We start from the raw sequence: 25,491 nt of genomic DNA, 5'->3' as shown, positions 1-25,491 counted from the left end.
GATTGTATGTCAGTTTAGAACTATACTTGCAACGCGATTTTATTGAGAAATTCTAGATCGACAATAATACTCCGTCAAACGCCCGCCTGACTGATGGCCTAAGATTGCTAATTCAGGAACGCCCGCCTAACTAATAGCCTGGTTTTTACTAAGATGCACTTTTCTAAACTATAGCGAATTGTTATTATTATTTCCGGCCTAACTGACACAGATAAACCCGTGATGCCGAGGTACTCTGACTGACATGGGTTCGCCCATAATGATACTTATGATTTGGCCTAATTGACATGAATAAACCCGTGATGCGAAGCATCCTGACTGACATGAGTTTGCCCATGATGATACCAGTGCCTGATTGACTCACTGAGAAATCATATTCGGGGTTCGCCCTGGGTAACATCGAGTTGCGGGTAGACAACCGACGCATGAGCTCATGGACTGTACTGTAACACCATAATTTTTAGCATCTTATAATCGCACTAAAAGTCCATGCATTACATTATGGTGCCAACTTAATACCATGAGGTATGCAATGGTAAGCTAACAACGTTAATCAATAGGCAGTCATGCATATAAAATCGAAACTCTTGTTATTAAGACAAGTCCTATCGCATGACAGACACTCAGAGTATGCAGTGAAGCATAGTCAGTCCATTCCCAAGGCTCTAACAGGAACGAACTATTCTGATATCATAAGGTAATGCTTGGACTTTTAGTGCGATCATGAGGTGCTAAAAGTTATGGTGTTATATGCACTAGGAATAGGCATGCATCATCTTGTTTTGCACATGTGAATTTCTTGTGATTGTTTAATGCATTTTTCTAACTGTCTATGACTGATTCTGTTTGTCCACTATATGTTTGTACTCTGCTATTCCTATGTTGTAATTTTACATTTAACGAAAACTTAGAGTCAAAGACCCTAGGCCCCCATTTTGACCTTGCTGGAAATCTTTGGTTCTCACCCTTCTTTTCTTTCTTTCCCCCTCCCCATATGGGATCGGCAGTGATATTCTTTGAGATTTTGCTTGTCTTGAGCTATGAGAACCCTGTGCGGGGCGGAGTCTTCATGTGGAGCACACCTAGGACTCGCATCTACGTTTTGCGCAACCATAGTTTTCGATTTTCTGTTCATAGCCCGCACTAAGATCCCGACATGCCATATGAGTTTACCTTATCCGAGCTACATCCAGCTGAAGGCCAGTTCCCTTTCTCCCATGTTCTCATTTTGGTAAGGCCGCACTACGATGTACCATATCTGGAGTTTCCATATGTTTACGAGGATGATCGAGATCTTACTCAGCATTTTTCTATTCCCGCACTTCAGGTTGAGCCTATTCTCGACAACCCTTGGGGACACCATGTTGTAGCTGCTCATGCCGCACCTTTTGACCTTGTAGTGGCTGACCCTTCCGATGATTCACCTACCTGGGTTGAGCAGTTGGAGGCAAATTTAGAGTCCGATAAGGAGTCTATTCCCGAGGAGGTTGGGCCAGTTATCAGAGAGTTGTTCGGAGACCATCCCGATGTTTGACATAGTTGATCCTCTACTCCTTTTGGTAATCTGTAGTGTTATTTTCCCTCGCTAGTATTTTAGAGGGATCCTTTTTAGTAGACCGGTTCTAGTTTAGGAAACTCGTGTGAGGATTGGGACTGTCTTTCTTATTTTGTCTATGTATATATACCTTTGATGTAGTACTCAATATTTTGATCTTCGCATGTATCTCCAAAACTCATCTTATGTATATGTATATATCTTCTGTTATCATATATCTATCTGTGATGTTGCTGTAAGTATTAACTTTGTAGAAAAAAACTAAATAATTTTTACGAAAAATAGTTTAATCACGCTAATTCGACAAAGGCTTATAACAACACTTGATAATGAAATTCTGAGTCTAGAGCTAATTAGGTCCATACAACAAGTAATACCTAAACGTTTGACATCAGTCATGACGTGTCAAAAGTTGGATCGTTACAAGTTTGTATCAGAACAGTTTGTCCTTAGAACCTTGGGATAGACTGATTATGCTTCCTTGCATACCCTGAATCTTTTTATTCTATGCAGTAGGGATATTCTATAATATATTCTGGATGAAGGTCTGTGAATATCCATTATAGTAATATTAATACTTGATTTTGATATATTAAAATTGATCACTTTAATATTGATTATTAGGTATTAATAGGACTTAAATGGTTGCAAACAGGCAAGGACGCCCTCGATGGGAGGAAACGAGTGAGGAGACTTTTCTCGATGCAACGGCTATTCTCGAATCCGTAAAGGCTATGGCCGCTGCTGTACGTGATTCAGTAGCTGCTACCAATCGAGTAGCTAAACGTCTTGACCGTCACACCAGAGCTGAAAGTAGCCATGGAACTAGACGTGGAAATAGGAACAGCGACGAAGGTGAAGATAGATTACGCAATGATAACTGGGCAGCGATGTTAGCTTCCTTCTTGAAGATAAATTCTGCCACAGTTCAATGGAAACAGAAGTGCTACGTGAGCTGATGATTGGTTTAAAGAGATAGAATGATCACTGCGAGCACAACAAGTCCCTGAAGAACAGCGTGTAGAATTTGCTGCTTACATGCTAAGAAATGACGCGCAACATTGGTGGCAAGGAGTACTTCAACTGCTAGGAAGAGAAGCTTTTGACATCACCTGGGAGGAATTTTCAACTAAATTTTACAAGAAGTATTTTCCTCAGTGTTCTCGCACCGCTAAGGAATTAGAGTTGCTTCAGCTGAGACAGGAAAACATGACAGTCACTGAATATACTCGTAAGTTTGAGGAGTTATGCCGATTCTCGAAAGTCTGTCAAGGAACACCGGCTGCATTTGAAGAATGGAAGTGCATTAAGTTCGAGGGAGGACTTAGAGAGGAATTACTAGCTCACGTGAGTCTATTGGAGATCCAAAATTTTGTGGAACTAGTTAACAAGAGCCAACTGACAGATGAATGCGTAAAGAAATTAGCAGTAGCACGAATTAATCAAAGGAACTTTTTACCAAGGAATTTCTATCGTAACCCTGCTCCTCAAGGAAGGAACTTCAAAGCGACAAGGCAACCTACTCCTTGTCAGAATCCACAGAATGGTAATTTTTCTCCTCGTCTTAGAATGGATAACATTGCTCGCCACCCAGATTTGGACAAACAGCCACAACCAAACCAGTCAGGACCAATATGCACTATGTGTGGAAAGAGTCATGGAGGCAGGGCCTGCCTACTGAGGACAGGGGTTTGCTATAATTGCAGTAAGCTAGGACACATGGCCAAAGAATGTGAATGACGAAGGACAGGAGTTGCTCCTCCTAGGCAGCAACAGTCAGGAAGGGTGTTTGTTGTGAACCCTAAGAACGTCACTAAAACTGATTCTCTCACTCGAGGTAACAAAATTTGAGGGCAAAATTTATTTTGGGAGGGTAGAATGTAACCACCTTACCTCACGAGATTTGTGACTTCTTATTCTTGACAACGTCTATCGATACACATAAGTTTAAATATATATAGCGTTGATAACAGATTAGAATCGTAACCCGTGGTGTTAAAACTTTTTAGTCATTCTGATGACGAGTTTTGGTAATTAGATAATTACTGCTATAGTTAATTTTTTTCGAATTAGCCACATTTCGTTAATTCATTAAATAATGAATTAGTAGAGGCGGAACCCTAGATGCATCATCAATCAATTAGTACATGATCACATTTTTTATTCTTGGACCAAAATGTCGTTGCTATGCGTTAAGCCAAATTAAAGCTTTAACCACCCTTGCATAAAACCTTAAGTTAACTGAACCATTAGCTCACTCAAACCAATCATAATTCAGCCATGATTAAATCCGTCAATCACACTCCCTTCTCCCCTCATCACCGAACTCACCATGCATTAACCATAACCACACCTTTAACTCGTTTAATGACAATCACACTTGTCAACTTTTCACAACAACAACAAAGCATCGAAGCCTTACCTCCTTACACCTGACTTTCTTATCACCCTTTATATATATAATCTACATTAAACTGAACCCTAAGAAAAAGAAAAAAAGAAAAAAGAAAGAGAGCGTTGTGGGAGTAGGGCATCACCGAAGAAGAAGAAAGGAAGGAGAGCAAGCTAACCGAAGAGAAGGAAAATCGGACACCATGACCATCACCATCAAGTTCTTGCCTTCCTTAGGAGGTTGAAAAGCTTGAATTCTGATAAACCCCATTTTTAGGGTTTATCCTGTGCTTAATCTAGTGGATTTTATCCATTATTCTCACACTTATTCATACAATTCGCATGTTTTACGTTTTCCTTCCTGATTTTGTGCTATGATTGAAAATATGCTTCTTTGACCTTATATTTGCTAATATTAATCCTCTCTTATTACCATTCGATGCCGTGATATGTGCGTTAAGTGATTTCAGGGTTTACAGGGCAGGAATGGCTCAGAGGATGGAAAGGAAGCATGCAAAAGTGGAAGGAATACAAGAAGCTGAAGGAATTGCTAAAGCTGTCCAGCCTGACCTCTTCGCACTCAAATGGTCATAACTTGAGCTACAGAGGTCCAAATGAGGCGGTTCTAGTTGCGTTGGAAAGTTAACATCCGGGGCTTCACAATGATATATAATTTGCCATATCTGCCTCGAAAATAGGCGACGCGCACGCGTGGATCACGCGCACGCATCACTTGGCAAAAACTAAATCCACGCTCACGTGTGGACGACGCTCACGCATGACAGTGCCGCGACCTGTACGTACCAGAAATCACCGGGTGATTTCTGGGCTATTTCTAACCCAGTTTTCGGCCCAGAAAGCACAGATTAGAGGCTATAAAATGGGAAAATCAATTCATTCATCATACAACTTTCATAATTCATAATTTTAGGTTTTAGATGTAGTTTTAGAGAGAGAGAGGCTCTCTCCTCTCTCTTAGGATTTAGGATTTAGGATTTCTCATAGCTTTAGGATTGTTTCTTCTCAATTCTAGGTTCAATCTTCCTTTAATTTATGTTCTCTTCTACTTTTATTTATTCTAGTTTATCTATTTCCCCTATTGATCACTTTATATTGCTATGCGGTTTATGGATTCCTATGTTTAATTTGATTTTCTATTTAATACAATTCGAGGTATTTCAGATTTATGATTACTTTCTTCTATTTATGATATAAATAATTTAGATTTTTCCTCTTTTAGCTTTGGTTGAGTAATTGGTGACACTTGAGTTGTCAAACTCAGCTGTTGATTGATAATTGGAAATTGCTGATTGATTTGGATCCCTCTAAAGCTAGTCTTTCTATAGGAGTTGACTAGGACTTGAGGAATCAAATTGATTAGTCCACTTGACTTTCCTTTATTTAGTAAGGATTAACTAAGTGGGAGCAGCAACAATTCTCATCACACCTGATAAGGATAACTAGGATGGGATTTCCAATTCTCATACCTTGCCAAGAGTTTTTATAGTTAGTTTGTTTCCATTGCCATTTACTATTGTTGCTTCTTATCTCAAAAAAAATCCAAAAAGATACTTTTTCCATAACCAATAATAAACACACCTCCCTGCAATTCCTTGAGAGACGACCCGAGGTTTAAATACTTCGGTTATAAATTTTATTGGGTTTTGTTACTTGTGACAACCAAAGTTTTTGTATGAAAGGATTCTTTGTTGGTTTAGAAACTATACTTGCAACGAGACTTTATCTGTAAAATTCTTTACTGGCAGAAATTCTCTCGTCAAATTCCTTCCATCATTACCCTTTTTTGGTTGCCAAAAATCTATTCACAAGGTGAGGAACTTCAATTCGCCTTCTTTTATCAGTTCGGTTCCTAACATCACCATGCAAACCAACCTTTGTTCTTCCTTCTAGTTTGTGAAACTCAAGGCCATTTTCTCTAACTCCTCTGAACCATTGAACCATCTAGCTAGAGAAGGTGAGTATTTCATCTTTCTCCTTCTTGTGATCATGGATTCGGCCTCAAGGCCATGATGATTATGATGAACAAAATTGAATTATGATGCATTATGTGTTGTAGCCGAGAAGGTGAGCTTGGGAGCAAAGCACCTCAGTTTTCGAGACAACCAAGTAAGGGATAGGATAGATAGAATATTACTTTTATTGTTGTTCTTGCTTGTATGGATTGATGATTCATTATGTGTTTGATTGATGATAAGTACATATGAAATTTCTATTTTGATATGATGCAGAAAAGTAAATGTTCAATTATGTATATGCGCTTGTAAAATTGTGAATTATTGATTATGAGTTCTTGGGGCTATGTTTAGGGTGGTAGAAACTTTGAATAATAAAAGGAAATTTAAATGTGTGGTTTTAGAAGAGTTATAAGCTTAGATGTGGAATTTGACATATGAGGTTGTGAAAAGTGCTTAATGCATAATTTCTGCATAATTGGTAGCAAGGTGAATTAAATTCTCGGAGCAACCTAGACCACCACTTTGAACAAAATTATTTTTCCATGAAACTTTGGTGTGTCTTGAATATTTTATAAAAATTTCAGGACCTATCGATAAGTAGGTTGAGAGGAATGAAAAAAATTGTTGGTTTCTGCAGAAAATTCTATGTTCCTGCTGCAGAAGCATCAACTTCAAACCTACTTAACTTTTAATTCTGATAAGTAATTAAGTCAGAATTAAAGAAATTTTATAGCCTTGTATGTCTATTATACTCAGTTTAAATTTCAGTCCAATGCCATATTTTTCAAATTAATTAAGCAGGTGGGAAGGTGACTAGCTCACTGACCTTTCAAAACAGCTTTCTCTAAAACATGGCCATGTTCCTAGATGTATAACTTTTTCGTGTGATATGGTATTAAACTGAAATTTTGTTTGTTTGAAAGCTAGGTGAGTCTTATTTGATATTACCAATTTTGAGAGATAATTGGTCATAATAGGATTTTTCACGAATTAATTAAAATCACTACTGTCTGCTATTTTTTTAAAATTTTCTCAAAATAATGACAGAACTTTAAAATTTATTATAAAATTTAATTTTGATCAGATTACCTCAAAACCTAATTTAAATTAAATCTTTAGGCTTTTAGAATCACCTTATGTAAGTTAAGGTCTCCTGCACAAACTTTTCATGACATATATGCGCCTTAGAAAGTCAATGGATGTTGAGTCGGGGGACTGTACATAACAGTCTCTATTTTATAATCATAACTGTAAGGACTGGTATCAAAGCTATGCATAAATGATATTGTCTTAAACTTCAGTCCGTCACGAACGCGTGAACATATAGTTTGCACAATTCTGAGATCATTCAGTATATTAATTACTAAATAGAAGATTAGCCACTACTAGAACAAAGTTGCAGAAAATAGACTACGTATATGAATATTTTATAAGGTACAAAAAGCTGAGGGCAAAAGTCCCCAAGAGATTAACGTAGAGAATAAGAAAAACCCAAAATATTGACCAAAGATTGCTAATACGGGAACGTCCTCCTGACTGATAGCCTAAGATTGCTAATGCAGGAATGCCCGCCTGACTGATAGTCTATTTCTCACTGAGATGCACTTTTCTAAGCTATAGCAAATTGTTATTATTATTTTCGGCCTAACTGACACGGATAAACCCGTGATGCCGAGGTATCCTAACTGACATGGGTTCAGCCATGATGATACTTATGATTTGGCCTAACTGACACGGATAAACCCGTGATGTCGAAGTATCCTGACTGACATGGATTCGCCATGGATGATACCAGTGCCTGACTGACTCAGTGAGAAATCATATTCGGGGTTCGCCCTGGGTAACGTCAGGTTGTGGGTAGACAACTGACACATGAGCTCATGGCCTGTACTAGGAACATGCATGCATCATATCGTTTTGCGCATGTGAATTTCTTGTGTTTGTTTACTGCAATTTCCTAACTGTCTATGACTGATTCTGTTTGTCCGCTATATATTTCTACTCTGTTATTCCTATGTTGTAATTTTACATTTAATGAAAACTTAGAGACAAAGATCTTAGCCCCCCTTTTCACCCTGCTAGGAACTTTAGGTTCTCACCCTTCTTTTCTTTCTTTCCCCTCCCCATATGGGATCGACAGTGATATTCTTTGAGATTTTGCTTGTCTTGAGCTATGAGGACCCTGTGCGGGGAAGAGTCTTCATGTGGAGCACACCAAGGACCTGCATCTACGTTTTGCATGACCGTGGTTTTCGATTTTTTGTACATAGCCCGCACTAAGATTCCGACATGCCATATGAGTTTACCTTATCCGAGCTACATCCAGCTGAAGGCCAGTTCCCTTTCTCCCATCTTCTCATTTTGGTAGGGCCGCACTACGATGTACCATATCTGGAGTTTCCGTACGTTCACGAGGATGATCCAAATCTTGCTCAGCATTTTCCTATTCCCGCACTCTAGGTTGAGCCTATGCCTGACAACCCTTGGGGACACCATGTTACAACTGCTCAGGCCGCACCTTTTGACCTTGCAGTGGCTGACCCTTTCGATGATTCATCCACCTGGGTTGAGCAGTTGGAGGCAGATTTAGAGTCTGATGAGGAGCCTATTCCTGAGGAGGTTGGGCCAGTTATCAGAGAGTTGTTCGGAGACCATCCCAGAGTTTGACATAGTTGATCTTCTACTCCTTTTGGCGATCTGTAGTGTTATTTTTTCTCATTTTTGTAGTATTTAGAGGGATAGGATCTTTCAGCAGACCAGTTCCAGATTAGGAAACCCGTGTGAGGATTGAGACCGTTTTTCTTATTTTGTCTATGTATATATACTTTTGATGTAGTACTTGGTATTTTGATCTTTGGCATGTATTTCCAAAACTCATCTTATGTTTATATATGTATATATATTCTGTTATCGTGTATCTATCTGTGATGTTGCTGTAAGTATTGACTTTGCGGAAAAAAAACTAAATGAATTTTACGAAAAATAGTTTAATCACACTAATCCGACAAAGGCTTATAATAACACTTGATAAGGAAATTGTGAGTCTAGTGCTAATTAGGTCCATACGATAAGTAACACCTAAATGTTTGGCATCAGTCATGACGTATCAAAAGTTGGGTCGTTACAAATTTTACCATACAACACATATTTTTTCTTCCTCTTCCCAGCATTCTTCTTTGAGAATTTCTTACCCTTTTTTTTTTCAGGGGACACATTCTTCTTCTTTGAAGGAGACACATATGTTTTTTCCTTTGCCTTCTTTTCACGTCTTCTTGAAAACTCTAACTTACTGCTATCAGTCTCATAATTGGGAAGAGGAGGCTTGTAGGCCTCATCCTCGATACTCTTATATCCATCATCCAAATAAGAATCATTTGTGATCACCAAAGGGTCAGGCTCTGGCTCAACTTGTGGCTTTGGTTTAACTTCCGTTGGTTGACTTACAGAATATATTACCCTTTAGAATATGAAGTCCAAACTCCATGTTCTTGTCCTTGGATCAAGCCAATACTTTTTCTTGTATTCTGGATATCCTAACTCCCTAAATAGTTCTTCCAAGTCCTTCTTGTTGACAAAACCAATATCCATGGTGAAAACTTTTCAACCTTTTCATCTATGTACTACAACAGTCCATTTGAATCTCTTAAGACTCCGACCGTGATGAAAAAAGGTACAACAAATACAGACATCTGCAAAATCCTTTACCCTTTTCAGTATCTAACTAAAATTCAAACCCAATCAAAACCACATAACTATAATGCCACTTATACTTATAAATGTAAAAACTACATCTTTATCCTACAAGATATCTTAATTCATCAGTAAAAATAAAGATAGAAGCTTTCAATTTAACTTCAATTTTACAAAAATTCTAACTCACCAAACACAGACAACTCTTTGTTTACCCTAAACCACACTTTATAACTTTCATTCATAATTACCATGCATAACCAAAAAACAAGTAAAAAATAAGTTTATAGCAATTGTTTCACATACTATCCAACTAAGGCACAGAAACAGCTAAAGCAAGACGAAGCATACCTTACCGTTTCAAAAAAATTTTCAAAATGCAATCAATATTTCCTCACAAAAAAATGCATCACATGCACGTCCTCAATGTAACACTGTTTTGGAGGAAAATGAGAAATATTTTTCAGGATTAGGGCCAAACGTAAATGACAAGGAAAAGAAAGGAATTTCATGGAATCACAACGCTTATGGAACGACAACATTTTGTCAAAGGTTGATGGAACGATTTGTCCCTATTAAGACAGAAACTCACGTGTACACGTTATTTAACATGTCAGCATGTGATTTGTTATTAACTGATTACAGGAATTAGATTGAACAAATAAATAAATAATTGAAAGATCGATTTGTATTTTTATAATTGATAAAAAACACATTATCCATCAGATAAATGATTAAAAACAAAAAAAAACACTAAATACATATATTTTTTATTTATTTGTGTTTTACCATATTTTTTAAAATTTGTATGTCTCAACAATCAAATAATAAATTTATGCCATTGTATCCATGTCTATAATAAACATAGACATAAAACAGAAGCTATCTTATAAATAGCATAATAATCTTGTTAAGTGTGCATTAATTAATTATAACTTATAGAAACTTCTCTTTTTATTATTTATTTTTATTTTATTAAATACTTACGTATCTTTATAAAAAATAATTAGTTTTTATTTGTCTTTTATTATTTTTTAATGATAAGAGATATTCAAACCTTTTTTCATATTGACCCCTTAATAGAGAAAAAAAAGTTGATAAATAGAAAATTTAAAGTTGAGTGTTCTCATTTGAAGGTATTAGTTCACATTCTATTTATTACATCTGCAGCGATAATATTTATTAATTATAATATATAGGTATAATATTAATTATTTAATTTCATATTTATTTGGATGATCTTAAACTTTTAAAATGTTTTAAGAGATATTAATTCTGAAAAAAAATTACCACATTTTTTGTCTGGAAATGTAGAAAGAATAATTTAGTACTAAATTTAATGATGAAGAATATTCTTTTTACAAAAAAAAAAGGTTTAGAGCGATTTCAATTTTCATTCTAAGGGCAATCTACCTAATTAAATAAAATGAGTGAATTCTTTACCTATATACACAAAACAGAAACTTATTACGTGCATGTGCAATTTTATCTTTATGTAAACCGTGGGAGCCTACCACGGTTTCAAAGTAATACATAAACCGTTGCTAGTAGGTACGGTTTACTTGTGAATGGAATTTGACATAAACCGTGGCAAGCTACCACGGTTTATTAAAGTTGGCAAAAGCACATAAAACATGGTAAGCAGCAACGGTTTATGAAGAAGTTTGAGTGGGCATAAACCTTTGTTAGCTGCCACGGTTTATGAGGAGGAAAAATCTATATATATGTGAGTCAGATTCAAGCTGGTGAAGAGTTTATTGTCACAATGGCAAGTGAGGAAGAGAGTACTCTTGTCTTAGTGCATTGCTCTGGGAAAATCCAAAGAAGTAAAAAATATGGTGTGAAGTTCACTGATAGAGAACCATTGAGTATTTTCAACAGTTCATCAAGCACTTTGTCAGAGTTGAAGAACAGCATCTTGCAGAAGCTTGGGGTATTTGGTAGCAAGTGGGTGAAAAAGCTATTCTACAAGATTTCCATCACAGTTGTCTTGACCGGTGTTAAGTATGATACCTTTGTGCTAGCGGCTGATGAAGATATTAGGGTTTTGTTTCATTGTGTTAGGAGTTTTCCGGAGGTCAGAATACACGAGTTGTTCGCGAAGCTGGAGGTTGGTGTCGATAGTTCTGGGGCATTAGCTCCAGTTCATAGCTTGACTGCCGCGGGAGGTGCGTCTAGTTCGATGCCTGTGGTAAGACCACCTGTTCCGCTGGTCGGATCCCCCTCATTCACGGCTGATTTAGATCGAACGGAGGTTGGTAGTTCTGTACTTGTGGAGAATCCAGGGGCCTCTGGGCAGGCATATGTGGTGGGCACCGGTGGTGGCTTGATCCATGATGCGCAAGGCTTTGGAGAACCTGATCGAGTAGAGAATGCAATGTGTGACGATGACTCTGACCAGGAGCCTGTAGATATCGTTGGGGACAGTGATAATGACACAGGTGCCAATCCACATACAGAGCATGGGCATTCAAGTTCTGGCACTCAACAGTACCCTCCACACTTCTCCACTCTTAACTTGGAGGCTTTGGGTCAACAATCAGACGGTGGTCCTACAGTTGGGGGCTCTTCTACAGAATTTCAGATCGGGCAATTATTCCAGAATAAAGATAAGGCTGTTTTGAGTGTGAAGGACTATCCGTCGAGGTGTTCAGTACAGAGTCATCGAATCAGACCATATGAAGTATCATGGAAAATGCAAGGAGTTCGGGAAGGATTGTAGTTGGTTGATTCGCGTAGCGCTGCGTGCATGAAAGGACTTGGGAGGTTAGGAGGTACAACGGGCCACACACTTGCTTGGCAACCTCCATTTCTAGCGATCACCGTCAGCTGGATTACCACGTTATCTGTGCGAGGATTCTTCCCTTGGTTAAGGCAGATGCTGCGGTTACGGTAAAGGTCTTGCAACAAGCTACAGAAGCCGATTACGGTTTCAGGCCTAGTTACAGGAAGGTTTGGATGGCCAAACAGAAGGCAGTGGTACAAATCTATGGAGATTGGGAAGAGTCATACGCGGAGTTGCCACGTTGGATGCTAGGGGTACAGTCGATCATGCCTGGGACAGTTACTGTGTTGAAGACCTCTCATGTTCTACTTGGGGGTGAGGTCGATGAGTCAACCGTGTATTTTCATCGACTTTTCTGGACATTTTTACCCTGCATCGAGGCATTCCGGCATTGCAAGCCCCTAGTGAGTATTGACGGTACCCACTTGTATGGCAAGTACGGAGGCACGCTGCTGCTGGTGATAGCGCAGGATGGGAACTCGAACATCCTCCCGATAGCCTTCGCCCTTGTGAAGGGAGAAAATGCAGAGTCATGGGCATTCTTCTTGTCCAACCTACGATCGCATGTGACACTACAGGAGGGTCTCCTTGTTATCTCTACGTCGAGGAACACGATAATCCACCGCATCTCCATCACCAGCACCAGGGAGGTCCTCATCCAAACGGTCGTCGAGCCATCGCCACTCTCGATCTGTGGTACGTGTGCCTATACGCCGACGTCGATCGACTCGCCTGTTATCTGGTCTGTCGTAAACCTGCACCCTGGGAGGTGCCTGCGATGACCCTCTATGACGGGCTTCATCAGTCAACACAATCGACCTCGGATCCTGAAAGGCAACATCTGGGGATAGGAATCTGTGGGCCACACGGCACCACCACTCAAGGTACTCAGCTGATGGACCGGGGTCAGGGACTCAATCGACTGGTATGACTGAATAAAGCCGGTTCTCTCAATGCTGATGCCACTCCTGATAATATTTGGGGAACCATCGGTCCCCACCCCTGCCATCCTTGGCATGTAGCCAATCTATGTTCAGAGCCCCCTGAGGAAGATGCTGAACACCGCCAAACTGAGGTAGCATCCTATCCACCTGATGCCACTCAATCGTAGCAAAATATATCAGGCTGGTGATGCTGGTCCATAGCCTACGGTGCTCGTCAACTAGTATCTCCGGGTGAATAACAGAAGCAACCTCGGAAGAAGAATACGGCTCCCACACAAACTGTATCGAAAAAGTTACAGTTAGGTAAGACCATCAGATTTAACATAAACCAGTCCAAGTAAGAGCAATAACTACATGATTTACATCGTGGACACGCAATCGATCCAAAGTAAGGCGTGCAGACACCACTCTTTGATCCCCTGCATCGTTCCTCAGTAGATATTCAGCCCACCTACAATTTTCATTCAAATCATGTCATAATCATCAAGAACAAATGATGTTGACCAAGTTATGAACCGAAAATATTAAACCGTACCTGGATGCAAGCGAAAACCCGAATCCATCAAACCCACTAGGCCTCAAAGTGGGAAACCTCCATAAAATCCAAGACTGTAGAAGCTGTAGTGGCTCGGCCAAGTTAACAACGTTTCTGTTTGTCCCACGACAAAGACATCTATACAACGTATATACGCACGGTCTCCTCACTAGCATCTGTTGGGAGAACCCGGAACCTCTCATGGAACCATATGTAGCACACTGTCATCTGCTTGATTTTACTCTGCGGAGGTAACTCCCCAAAAAACTCTCGAAACCACACCCATGCCGGTCTTACGTGTTCCATCAGATTCTCAAACTCAGTCAGACACCCACTAACGGGCTCCCTATCGATCGGCAAACCCAGCTGATATGCCACATGTTGCAAAGTGATAGTGCACTTCCCAAATGGCATATGAAAGGTGTGGGTCTCGGGATGCCACCGCTCAATAAATGCACTAACTAGAGGCTCATCAACCCAGAACCAGTGACTGTTCAGCCTAGCCAAATGATACAAGCCGGCGGTCTCCAGATACGATATAATCCGGTCGTGTAAAGGCATATTCTGCTGTCTCCTAACGCCGCTAATAACCCTAGTAGGCTGCAAAATGTGGGTAACAAAATCCCTCAACATACGACCAATACTAATAACATCAAACATAGTGTAAAAAAAATTATTAGATACCGACTTTGGTTTTCTATTTCCTCTAATAAATAGTAATAACAACAACATTTATACAATAGGAATAACAACAATACCAACAAGAATAATTCTACTAACTATATCAATAATTATAATGCTAACACCTCCCAATTCTAGTACAAAATAAAAGTAATAATAATAACTACCATTATCATAATAGTAACAAATATAATAATACTAATAATGATACAACTACTACTGCTACTATGAAATCATAATAACAAATTAAAAATAAAAGTAATAAAATGATATTACTAATAATAATAATAATTATAATAATAATTATAATAATAGTAATATAAATAATAATAATAATAACAATATTAATAATAATAAAAATAACTAACCTCTTCGTCGATGAATCCAGCCACGTGAGCAACGCTGTTTAGTCGATACAAGCGAATTTCGTCCTCCATGGCTCCACCACCCAAATCTCACCAAAACCTTCCAAAGCTCTCCCTGAAACTCTCTCAACCCCCCTTGCTCTTTCACTTTTTGTTTCAGCACAAATGATCCGCCATGACCATCAACGGATTATGTATTTATACTACTTAGCATGTAAACCGTGGGAACCAATGGGGGTTTTCGTTCAAGGCCTCCTCTTTATAAACCGTGGGAAGCAACCACGGTATATGCCTTAGCTTTTTTCTTCATAATCCGTGGTAGGTAGCCAGGGATTATGCCCAAAGTTTTCCAACCATAAAACCTTGTAGCCTCCAACGGTTTACGTAAAAGGTGGAAACCGTGGTAGGCTCTCATGGTTTACATAAAGATGAAATTGCACATGCATGTAACAAGTTTCTGTTTTGTGTATATAGGTAAAGGATTCTCACATTTTATTTAATTAGGTAGATTGCCCTCATTCTAAATTATAAAGATCAAAATAATATTTATTTCTAATAAAAATCTCTAATAAAAATAAAATTATTGACAAAACTATTTTAGTGACTATAACTGACATGAGTAAAATAGGTAAAAAATTATCAACAATGACATGGATATTTATCGACATCCTAGTAAATTTGTTGGTAATCACGAATTTTTTTATCAATCATATCATAGGTTGCGTTTGTTTACAGAGACAGAACACTGGGACAGGGACACAAAGACACAAAATCATATTTAATAGAGGAGACATGGATAGAGATAATATGTACAGAGACACTGAATTAGTGTATTTTGTGTCCGTCCTGACAGGAAGGACACGAAAACACTAACAAGGGACACAACTTATTTTTCATTTTTTCTTTCATTATTCTTGTTAATTTTTATAATTATATTTTTTATTATTATATTTTTTATCTCAAATTTTTTGAATAAAAAAATGAAAATAAATTGAATTTTCATAATTTGTTCTAGTTTATCACCAAACAGAATACAAGAATACAAAATTTTGTGTCTCTATCTATTAGTGTCTTATCATATCCTATTCTCAGTGTCTTGTCATGTCATGTTCTCAGAAACAAACGCAGCCATAGATACTCCTAGCGAAAAGTTAGAGTTAATAGGTCAATGTGATTTATGCCAGTAATTTTTTTTCCGGGTTCTCATAAATGTTTTTTCTTTACTTTAATACTTAGAGATATTCAAATGAATTTAGTTAAGATATAATTTTAGGATATATGTTAAAGTATTAGATGAAAAAAATATGAAAAATATATAAAATTTAAAATTGTTAATCTTTTTGTTATGCATTTATATATTTTAAAAAAATAAGTTTCCATGCATAATAACCTTAATTAACATGTAAGACATAGGCAAACTAAACGCATTTAAAAAGTGTTTAGAAAAAATACTTATTAATTAGATATTTTTTGATACTTCTAATTAACAAATAGATTTTATTTCATCAATTTCCACTATCTCAATTAAGGGTTTAGTTAACATGTATTCTTAGAACATATAATAAATTTATTATTAATAAAAAATTTTAAATATTTTTATTTAATAAATACAAAATAAATACATTAAAAATTTAAATTTTTTTATATTTTTAATAAAATTTTTTTAATTTGTTGCATAAAATAGATAAACCTCTCAACTAATTAACTCAACTTTTTGTTCAGGCAAGTTAATATTGGTGTCTTAGTTGTTATCTTTTATTATATACAACACTCTCATCACATTATATTTTTTGGATGATTCTTAAGATACACTTATTATTATTATTATTGATTTATTGTGCTTCTTTCTCTTGTTGTTTATCCTTCCTTTTATTTTTTTCAACTGTTTTTCCTCTTATAATCTTTGAGGATTCATGAAAGAAGTTATGTACTTAGTCGATTTTATTTTTTTAATTGATACGAAATCTAAATAAAACAATGATTTTATTTAAAAATAATTAATATAAATTTATTATTGATACAACAACCTTAGCAGTTCTCTCACTTATGACTTACCACAACTTGTTTAGCTCGCAAGAAAGATACGACTCATGAGTTTCCAACAGAACAGAGGTTTAGGGACGCGTGGCATGATCTAATTAGCCAGCTCCACGGTATATAAAGGCTTTTTCTCGGGTCCTCAACCCCAAGGGTAGTAAAATCTCCCAAAGTCTCAGCTTCGTCCATTACCACTTCGCATCGATTTCGCGCCCCTGACTCACTGAGTCACCTTTCTCAGCTCGCTCCGAGTTCGAAATCGCCAAAACCTCTCTCGGAGACGATGAACAAGTCTCCGCGCACGGATCTACACGTATTTGATTTCAATGAGGAAGAAGAAGAACGACAACAACACAACGAGATCGCTAAATTCAGAAGCCCTATCCTCAATCCTCCACTCCTTTCTAACCACGGTAAGGGCAATTCCCCCCCCCCCCTTCTAAAACCCTAATTCCTTCTAAAGAAACAAACAATTTTCGATTCTGCGTGTGCCTATTTTGCGTTTTGGATGGGAAATTGTGCAATGCGTGTGGAGATTTGGTAGAATTTTCTGTGTTGTTTGAAATTGTGGCGCCACTTTGGTAGGAAAAATTTCTGGTACTTCAAATTCGTCCGTGCACTTTGAAATTCACGTTATCTTAGTAGATAGATAATGAAGAACGCGATATATTTATAGGAAAGCACTGAAATCTTATCATGGAAGGGGAGAGAAGAGAGAGTTGTTGATAGTATCCAAGACGATAGCAAACGTCTTAACTGCCAAATGAAGGATGCAGTTGTTGTTGTTGTTGTAAAATAAAAAACAAACCCTGTCATTACGGAACTAGAGAATTTGAATGAGGTCATCAAGTCCAAGATACATTGTCATCTATGGACTCACTATGATGCATTGGTGTGGCAAAGGTCCACGGCATGCCCATATGCATAGACCGATAGACATAGCCATCTCAGCAGGAGCATATAAGTATGGCTGCTTCCCTTTTTTGGGGGGCGAGTATACCTTGTGTGATGATGCAATTGACATTGAATTTGAAGTGTTTTCTTCTCATGTACTTTGCATCTTTCTTGTTTTACTATTTAAACATTTAAGTTCTAATGTGAATGCGGTGGCATGACATAAATGTGCTAGTTTTGCTATTGCTCATTGTTAAGCTGTTTGGAAATATAATGACTGTACATAGCTCACTACACTTCATATATTCACAGACACTCATGTAGACAAAGTCAATGCCGAGAACGATGTTGATATTACATGTGTCGATGTTGATGCACTTGGTGATAAATTCAACCCTGAAAAGAGTGGTTTAGATCTCCCTCTGGACACATTGGGATATAAGTTTGACAGAAAAGACTCGAATTCTGAGCTGGAACATGCTAAAAAATCAAATTTCACTAGTCACGAAAATCACTGTAATTTTAAAGTAGATATTTATAACCATGATGAACCAGAAGCAAAGGATACAAGTGGTGAGGAATCACCTCAGACAAGCCAGATGGATCCATCACGGTCACCATCCAGTGTAATGTAGCTTTTTTTTTTTTTATCCATAACATAACATTGTAGCCCGAGGAAAGGATTTTATAAAGAGATTTATATCCTTGTCGATTTTATCTTCTATCCTCTACTTTATAATTTTGCAGAATGAATCAGTTGATGTTAATTCAGAGGCTGATGAGTGCATGAATGAGAGTGTTCCTTCAAGTCCTGCCTCTGATATTGTAGAAAATGGTGTGCTTTTATAGTAATCCTGGATCCTTGAAACTCATTCACTCTTGCACTGTTGATTTGGAAATACTTTGTTGCCCTTTACTCATTAAACTTAGTTCCATGATTTCAGTTTCGTCGAATGGTTGTGAATTGAATGGCAGATACGGTTACAACATGGTAATTCATATTCAAGCTTCCATGGTTGCTTCAGTTGTAACTTGTAGTTATACTATAATTTTTGCTTATTTCGTTATAGTCGAGTGTTACTTTCTCAGTTGGTTTGTCTTATTTACTGTTTTTCTTTCTCCATGTAATTTTCAGGATGATGCAAATATGGAAGTTGTTCTTCATCCTGATTATGTCATATACCAGGATAATTACTATATGGGGCCAAAGTTAACATTTTCACATTATTGTATCAAGATTAATGTTTCAACTACATGTATAAAGCAAGGAGCCATTGAGCTTGAATGGCCAGTTGATGATCTCGTTGATATTAAGTGCAAGTCGTTCCAGAGTGTGAGTACTTTTGTTGCTCGTCTTTTTTTTTTGTTGTGTGTGTTCTGTTTGTCTTTTTTTTTTTTGGGGGGGGGGGAGAGGTGGTTATGAACTCTTTATATCCTGATTTATACTTCTTTCAGAGTGCAACGATCGTTTTAAAGCTTCGTGTAATATCTTGTAAAGCAACTGAGTCAAATCAAGCAAACAACACCACTTCAGGTGAGTATATTTAATGTAATTTATCCATGTAGAGGTTTTCTTCTTTACCATGTGGCATACGTGACATATATGATATTTTCAATTAATATAAGTTGACTTTTAACTGCATGTGCTAGGCATTGAGGAATTGGAGATTGCGGTTGTTGATTCCAATTGGTCTCTGAGGCATAAACAGATCACATCTCTGAATATGAAATACTCAGATATTTGGAAAATTGTGCTTCAGTAAGTCATCAAATTAGTCTTTCTTGGTAATTTATATAATCGTAGTTGATTTGCAATTCATGAGTGGCTGCTGGACTCTGTTGCTTTTATTAATAATATTGTCTTTTTTTTTTGTTATTTTTATATTATATAAACTTATGATGTGAAGCTCCATTTCTCGTAAGAAAGCTTACTTATTGGTTCAGACTTTAGGCATGCCATTTTGTATCACTTGACGTAAGATAACATTCTTTTGATTATATTTTCAGTTGCAGTATGGACATAGAAGGCAATGAAAATTATTCAGAAGATCCGAGAAGCTACTTCCCTAAGTGAGTTAGAATTTTATTTTATCTTTTAAACAAGTATGCTTAGATTCATAGATACCATGGAATTACTGCACTTCATTTCTTTCTGATGTTTGTCTCTCGTGTGTTTGCATGATATATGCTGAATTTGAATGTTTTCCTTTGTGTTATGTTGTTTCTGTGCTGTTTAGTTTGCTGCCTAGATGTTTTGCTTAAGAGGTTGCAAATCCTTAATTGCTTGTTTGTTGGAAAGTTTTCCTTTGTATAGCATTTCATCTTTCCCATATATCTCAAAGTACAGAAAAGTGTTGGCCCATAGATTTTTAATTGGGAATGAAGTTTATGCAAATCTTCTTTAATCTATTGGTTCTTCGCAAGGTGTTCATTAAATTGGATGTAATATATCATAATATCTTCTGTTCTCTACTTTAATACATTGCATGTTCTTGTCCTCTGATTTTATTGTTGTATTTTCTTTAGAAGGTGCGAGTGTTTCTTTTGTTTTGGTGATGGGAAGGGAGTATTAAATACTGAGTTGTGGCTAATACTTAGGTTTTATTATCTGAAACAGTTTCGTGCAGCCTTTTGACGAAGTAATCTATCCAAAAGGGGATCCAGATGCTGTTTCTCTAAGTAAGAGAGATGTTGATCTCTTGCGGCCAGACACATTTGTTAATGACACAATTATTGATTTTTACATCCAGTAAGTTTGAATAATTTTTGCATTCTCTTGTCAAGTGTTTTTGTTCTTTGGTCGCAATCCAGTTTTATAGACCGGAACTTTATGAAATGGAATATGCAGGTTCCTTTGTATTATATAATTTTGTAATATGCATTCCTCAGTTGAATATAAATCATATATCTAGGCACATATGTGAAAGATGGGCACCTGCATGCAGAGAGAATACTAAAATGAGTAACTATTGCCCAATGTTAAAGCAGAGAATATTAAATAAGTGAATTGCGGTGCTTGATTGAATGTATTTCATTTTAAAAACCTTACTGTTGGCAGATATCTGAAGAGTCAAATACAAGATGAGGAGAAGTCAAGATATCATTTTTTTAACAGTTTTTTCTTTCGGAAGCTTGCTGATATGGATAAAAATCCTGCAAGTGCTTCTGATGGCAAAGCAGCATTTCTGCGTGTTCGCAAATGGACGAGAAAAGTAAAGTTATTTGAAAAAGATTACATCTTCATACCAGTAAACTTCAAGTAAGATTGTGTTGAAGTTTGCTTCTTTCTTTTTTGTCTCTCTATCTGTATTCAAGTGCTCATCCAAATGAAATTGTGTTGTGATGACAGTCTACACTGGAGTTTGATAGTCATATGTCATCCTGGTGAAGTGGTTAACTTTAATGGTGAGAAATATTGCACATGGATATGGATATTAATATTAATAGTTTATTGTGAATCTCTGTTTTATCAGATATTTATGTTGTATAACTATTCTAGATAAGGAGCGGGACAAGTCACTCAAAGTTCCCTGCATATTGCATATGGATTCTATAAAAGGAAGTCATAATGGTCTTAAAAACCTTGTGCAAAGGTATGACAGAGAGTATTAGAACTTCTCATTTGCATACACTTATTTCATTGATCATCTCCAATTTTATGCTGATGTTCATACATATTTCTTTGGGTGGGTTTTAGGAGTTAGACTGTTCTTGGCCTTTATATTTAGTTTGAACACTGAAAATGCAAATATCATATAATTTTATGTATGAGTAACAATGTTATACAAGAAAACCAACATTACTATGCTTAGCGATGCTGCAGAGAGCATGCAATAGCAATTTCTATTTCATTACTAGTTTTCTGTTAGTATTTATTGTTTTCTTATGTTGATTTCTATGTTGATGTCTGTGGTATTATCAATGTTTACTTGTACTAGTATCTTGTCTCTTATATTTATCTGTATTCTCATCTTAAAAGTTGAACTCAGATTTAAATTTTGATCCCTTCTGGTCTGATATTGATAGTTACTTGTGGGAAGAATGGAAAGAGAGGCATGCAGCTACATTGGAAGAAGACCTTGAATCAAGATTCCTTAACATGCGTTTTCTTTCTCTTGCGGTATTACTTACAAATATTTTTATTTTATTCGTCCTTTTTAGGATTTCTTGGTGTTGAATAAAGCAAATCTTGGTTTTATTTTTATCAACTGCAATTGTGCTCCCTTACATGATTATTTAAGTTGATGAACATGAATATTTTGTACTCACTGTTATAAGTGAGACTTTTTTTTTTTTTTTTTTTGAAAAGAGTTATTTGTTTTAATCCATTATGTGCTAGGATCCTATGGCAAACTACTGATGATGCATGCATTTGATATGAAAAATCCCTTCTTTTGAGATTTAATTTTCAAAAACTAGGAAATGCATATGCTGTGCTTTAATCATTTGGAAATTTCCTTAATTGTCCATGGTTATATTTTTTGAGCTATTGGGGAACTATCTTTTTCCCTTTATTTTCCCAATTCTTAAGGTTCTTTTTACTAATGTCTAGTGGATTAATGTTTGTTTCATGACAGTTGCCACAGCAAGAAAACTCATATGATTGTGGTCTGTTTCTGCTGCACTATCTAGAGCTTTTCCTTTCTGAAGCTCCTTCTAATTTCAATCCATTCAAACTAACGAAGTTCTCCAACTTTGTAAGTGGTGTATTTTACTTAGTTTTGACTATTCCCAGTATGTTTAGCAAAAGTTGCAGGAAATGAGTTTTTGGTGTGTGTGTGGCTAGTTATTAACAGGTATTAACTTGATTAACCAATTGGATTGTTAATTGTTTTTCAGTTAGAAAAAGTTTTACTCTTTTGTTTGTTGGAATTTTCTCAATTTCTTGTATCTTCATAGTAGGCTATCTAAGTACTCTTACTGTATCTGTTGTTCCTTTCCTATAGTACATGTATCTGTTTTTTATCATTACAATTGTAAAAAGCAACTTATTGAATGATATGGATTTTTACCCAATCTAACTAGCTTTTATTTTCCCAGCTAAATGTGGACTGGTTTCTTCCTGCTGAGGCTTACCTCAAGCGAACACTTATCCAGAGGTTGATATTTGAACTTGTGGAAAACCGTGGCTCACATGAAATCTCTTCTTCAGACTGTAGTGATGATGACAACATATACATTGAAAATAACGAGAATAGAAGTGTTCAACACCCAGAAATCAATAGAGAGTCAGCAAATTCCCATGCTGGTCAGGGAATTGAAATCACTTTACTGCCAGCATCATCATCTTTGGATCCTCAGTCTTTAAATAACTCAGGCTTGGTTCTTAAGGATCTTTTTGAGCCAGGGACTTCAGCAGGAACATTAGTGGGACAATGCCAATCTTTTGGCCAGCGGTCTTCTGATTATCGATTCAATGGTTCTATATTTTCAATGGAGGTATCTACTCAACTTTGTCTGCATGTGCATTTGTAGTCTTGAAATTGATTATGTTCCACCCTATGGTCATATAGGGGGTCTGTTACGTATCTTATGGGATGGGACTTTTCCCCTGGTGGGGTACACTTCTTAATATTACCATTGAATGATGTGTAAAATATCTAAATTAGCAATTAGGTCTAATATCTTATTTTTCTACATTGTTGTCGTAATATTGATCCTGTTCCTCCTGCTTCGTCTTTGTATTTAAAATAGGAGGATGCAGATCTTGGCGAACAATATATGTATTTGCCTTCAGATCCCAACTTCCAGCAAGCAGCGGCAGTTACTCCTCAAGCTTGTTCCTTGCCATATTTACCTAGGGATTATGGAGATGACACTTGTCATAGATCAGTTACCTCTTTGCATACCGAGCATAACATGGCCGAGTCTTCTTTAGATGGATCAAGTGGTGGCTCTGATGATTCTGAAGATGACATAGGGATTGTTGAAAATTGCCCTATTGGAAATGAAGCTGACCTTGGTCAAATAAATCGTCATCCACCAATGAAAAACCCGGAATATTTAACAGATGTTCCTGTCTCTGGTGATAACAATTTGCCAATTGCCTCTCTCACCGGAATTGTTCAAGACTTGAATACGAATTGTCATGGTAACCAGATGGGAGATCTCAAGGTCACTTGTGATGATGGTCAGATGATTGATGAAAAGGTCACTTGCAACAATGGCCAGATGAATAATGACATGGTCACCTGTGACAATCATACGGTTGGTGACAATGTCACATGTGAGAATGTTAAGATGGTTGATGACTTTGTTGCTTGTGAGGACGGTCCTATGGTTAATCACAAGTTCACTAGTGAGGATGGTGATGTGGTTGACGACAAGGTCACGTGTGATGATCAGATGGTTGAGGACAAGGTCACTGGTGAAGATGGTCAGATGGCTGATGACAAGGTCGCTAGTGAGGATGGTCATGCAGTTGACTACAAAGCTACTTGTGGTGATGGTCAGATGGCTGATGACAAGGTCACTTGTGGTGATCAGACCGGTGATGACAAGGTCATCTATGACAACGGTAAGATAGTTGATGACAAGGCCACTTGTGATAATGATGGTCAAATGATTGATGGCACGGCACTTGATATTTGTGAGGAACAAGCTGCAAAGAGAAGGCGGCTTATGCCACAGCAATGTAGAAGTGAGGAAGTTGCGACAGATTCTGATTTGTAGATATGGATGGATGGGTATTTCTTCTTTGCTACGTTTCTGAATTAGTTATAGGTCTTAGTTTGCCAACATGTGAATAGTCTTCTTGCCTAGTGGCGATTACTCTATTGACTTTGTTCTCGCCGTTGTTGTTTCTGCAACTTAGGTGTAGAGATATCTGCGGCTTTAGGCACAATTAAATCTTACAAAGATAGAAAATTGTTCGCTTGATAGAAAACTGTTCCAAGAACTTCCCATTTCTTCTCCGAAAAATTTGGAGTAATTGCTTCCCGTAAATTGCTTCACCTTAACATAGTTTGGCATCAGGGTAAATGGAGGTGAAAAATAATCATGAATATAAATATTAGCCATCAAGCTTCAGAATACAAATAGTTGTTTTCATATGTCGCTACTAGAAATTAAAATCCCATTGGGAATAGAATATTCGACCTTAATTGCGTAAACTTCGATTGTCACATCGACACTACACACACCAATATACACATCTACACTGCAAGTGGTTTTTTTTCCCGAGTAGTGCGAGTCTCTTGAACCAGACCTGGTTCTTCAAATGAGCAAGAATGTGCCATCCCATATAAGAATATGTTTTTTTTGTTAGCGACCATTATCTATTCATCAGCCTACTAAAATCTAATAACTAAGATTTCCTCAGCTGTTTCTTGAAGCAATTTTTGGGTGCCAACACTTTCTTAATTTCTTTTGCCAGGCTTCTGTTGGGATTGAGCACTTGGAGGTTAGTGATAATGATATTTAATATAGGTCTTCACTGATTAATGCAGACTAACACTGGCGAAACATATGTCCGCCTCACAATAAAAGTGCATTGCATTAAGAGAGGCATCTGATTGTGGTACCTGTATCGTAATCAGTATTATATACATTGAATAAATTATCATTTGTACCCATAAAAGATATAGACGCGGACAAATGTATCCATGCAAAAATAAAACAATAATTGTAATTACGGAA

At 37.0% G+C, this 25,491-nt stretch overlaps 2 protein-coding genes across 3 annotated transcripts; one reads left to right on the top strand and one right to left on the bottom strand.

Moving 5' to 3' along the window:
* Positions 1 to 13,347: 13,347 nt before the first annotated feature.
* LOC140180773 (serine/threonine-protein phosphatase 7 long form homolog) lies at positions 13,348 to 14,994 on the bottom strand. Its single transcript, XM_072222066.1, has 5 exons — positions 14,926 to 14,994; positions 14,073 to 14,476; positions 13,877 to 13,990; positions 13,705 to 13,792; positions 13,348 to 13,620 (listed from the first exon to the last, which is right to left on the bottom strand). The coding sequence occupies exons 1-5, from the start codon at positions 14,992 to 14,994 to the stop codon at positions 13,348 to 13,350; spliced, it is 948 nt and encodes a 315-aa protein (XP_072078167.1).
* A 1,961-nt stretch (positions 14,995 to 16,955) lies between these two features.
* On the top strand, positions 16,956 to 24,739 carry LOC112766859 (probable ubiquitin-like-specific protease 2B). 2 transcript variants are annotated; one of them, XM_029294201.2, is made up of 16 exons: positions 16,956 to 17,372; positions 18,166 to 18,479; positions 18,601 to 18,688; positions 18,798 to 18,844; positions 18,989 to 19,186; positions 19,309 to 19,387; positions 19,504 to 19,612; positions 19,861 to 19,923; positions 20,471 to 20,602; positions 20,912 to 21,112; positions 21,203 to 21,258; positions 21,353 to 21,446; positions 21,880 to 21,973; positions 22,431 to 22,550; positions 22,894 to 23,292; positions 23,548 to 24,739. In XM_029294201.2, the coding sequence occupies exons 1-16, from the start codon at positions 17,243 to 17,245 to the stop codon at positions 24,523 to 24,525; spliced, it is 3,102 nt and encodes a 1,033-aa protein (XP_029150034.1). In that variant the 5' UTR covers positions 16,956 to 17,242; the 3' UTR covers positions 24,526 to 24,739. The 2 variants fall into 2 exon arrangements, with proteins under 2 accessions (XP_029150034.1, XP_029150035.1); XM_029294202.2 differs by having other exon boundaries at positions 17,107 to 17,372; positions 18,601 to 18,701.
* Positions 24,740 to 25,491: the final 752 nt, after the last annotated feature.

This window comes from Arachis hypogaea, chromosome 17 (assembly GCF_003086295.3).
Source record: "Arachis hypogaea cultivar Tifrunner chromosome 17, arahy.Tifrunner.gnm2.J5K5, whole genome shotgun sequence".
NCBI lineage: Eukaryota > Viridiplantae > Streptophyta > Magnoliopsida > Fabales > Fabaceae > Arachis > Arachis hypogaea.
The sequence above is the reverse complement of the archived record's forward strand: the minus strand, read 5'-3'. Positions and strand labels throughout refer to the sequence as shown.

Bases quoted from the DNA above. Each gene is read 5' to 3' on its own strand.
- LOC112766859 (XM_029294201.2), top strand. From the start codon at position 17,243: ATGAACAAGTCTCCGCGCACGGATCTACACGTATTTGATTTCAATGAG. The intron at 17,373-18,165 runs GTAAGGGCAATT...ATATATTCACAG, and splicing joins TCCACTCCTTTCTAACCACG to ACACTCATGTAGACAAAGTC. The intron at 19,388-19,503 runs GTGAGTATATTT...TGCATGTGCTAG, and splicing joins AGCAAACAACACCACTTCAG to GCATTGAGGAATTGGAGATT.
- LOC140180773 (XM_072222066.1), bottom strand. From the start codon at position 14,994: ATGGAGGACGAAATTCGCTTGTATCGACTAAACAGCGTTGCTCACGTG. The intron at 14,477-14,925 runs GTTAGTTATTTT...CACATTTTGCAG, and splicing joins CTGGATTCATCGACGAAGAG to CCTACTAGGGTTATTAGCGG. The intron at 13,621-13,704 runs GTAAATCATGTA...TTTTCGATACAG, and splicing joins ATCGATTGCGTGTCCACGAT to TTTGTGTGGGAGCCGTATTC.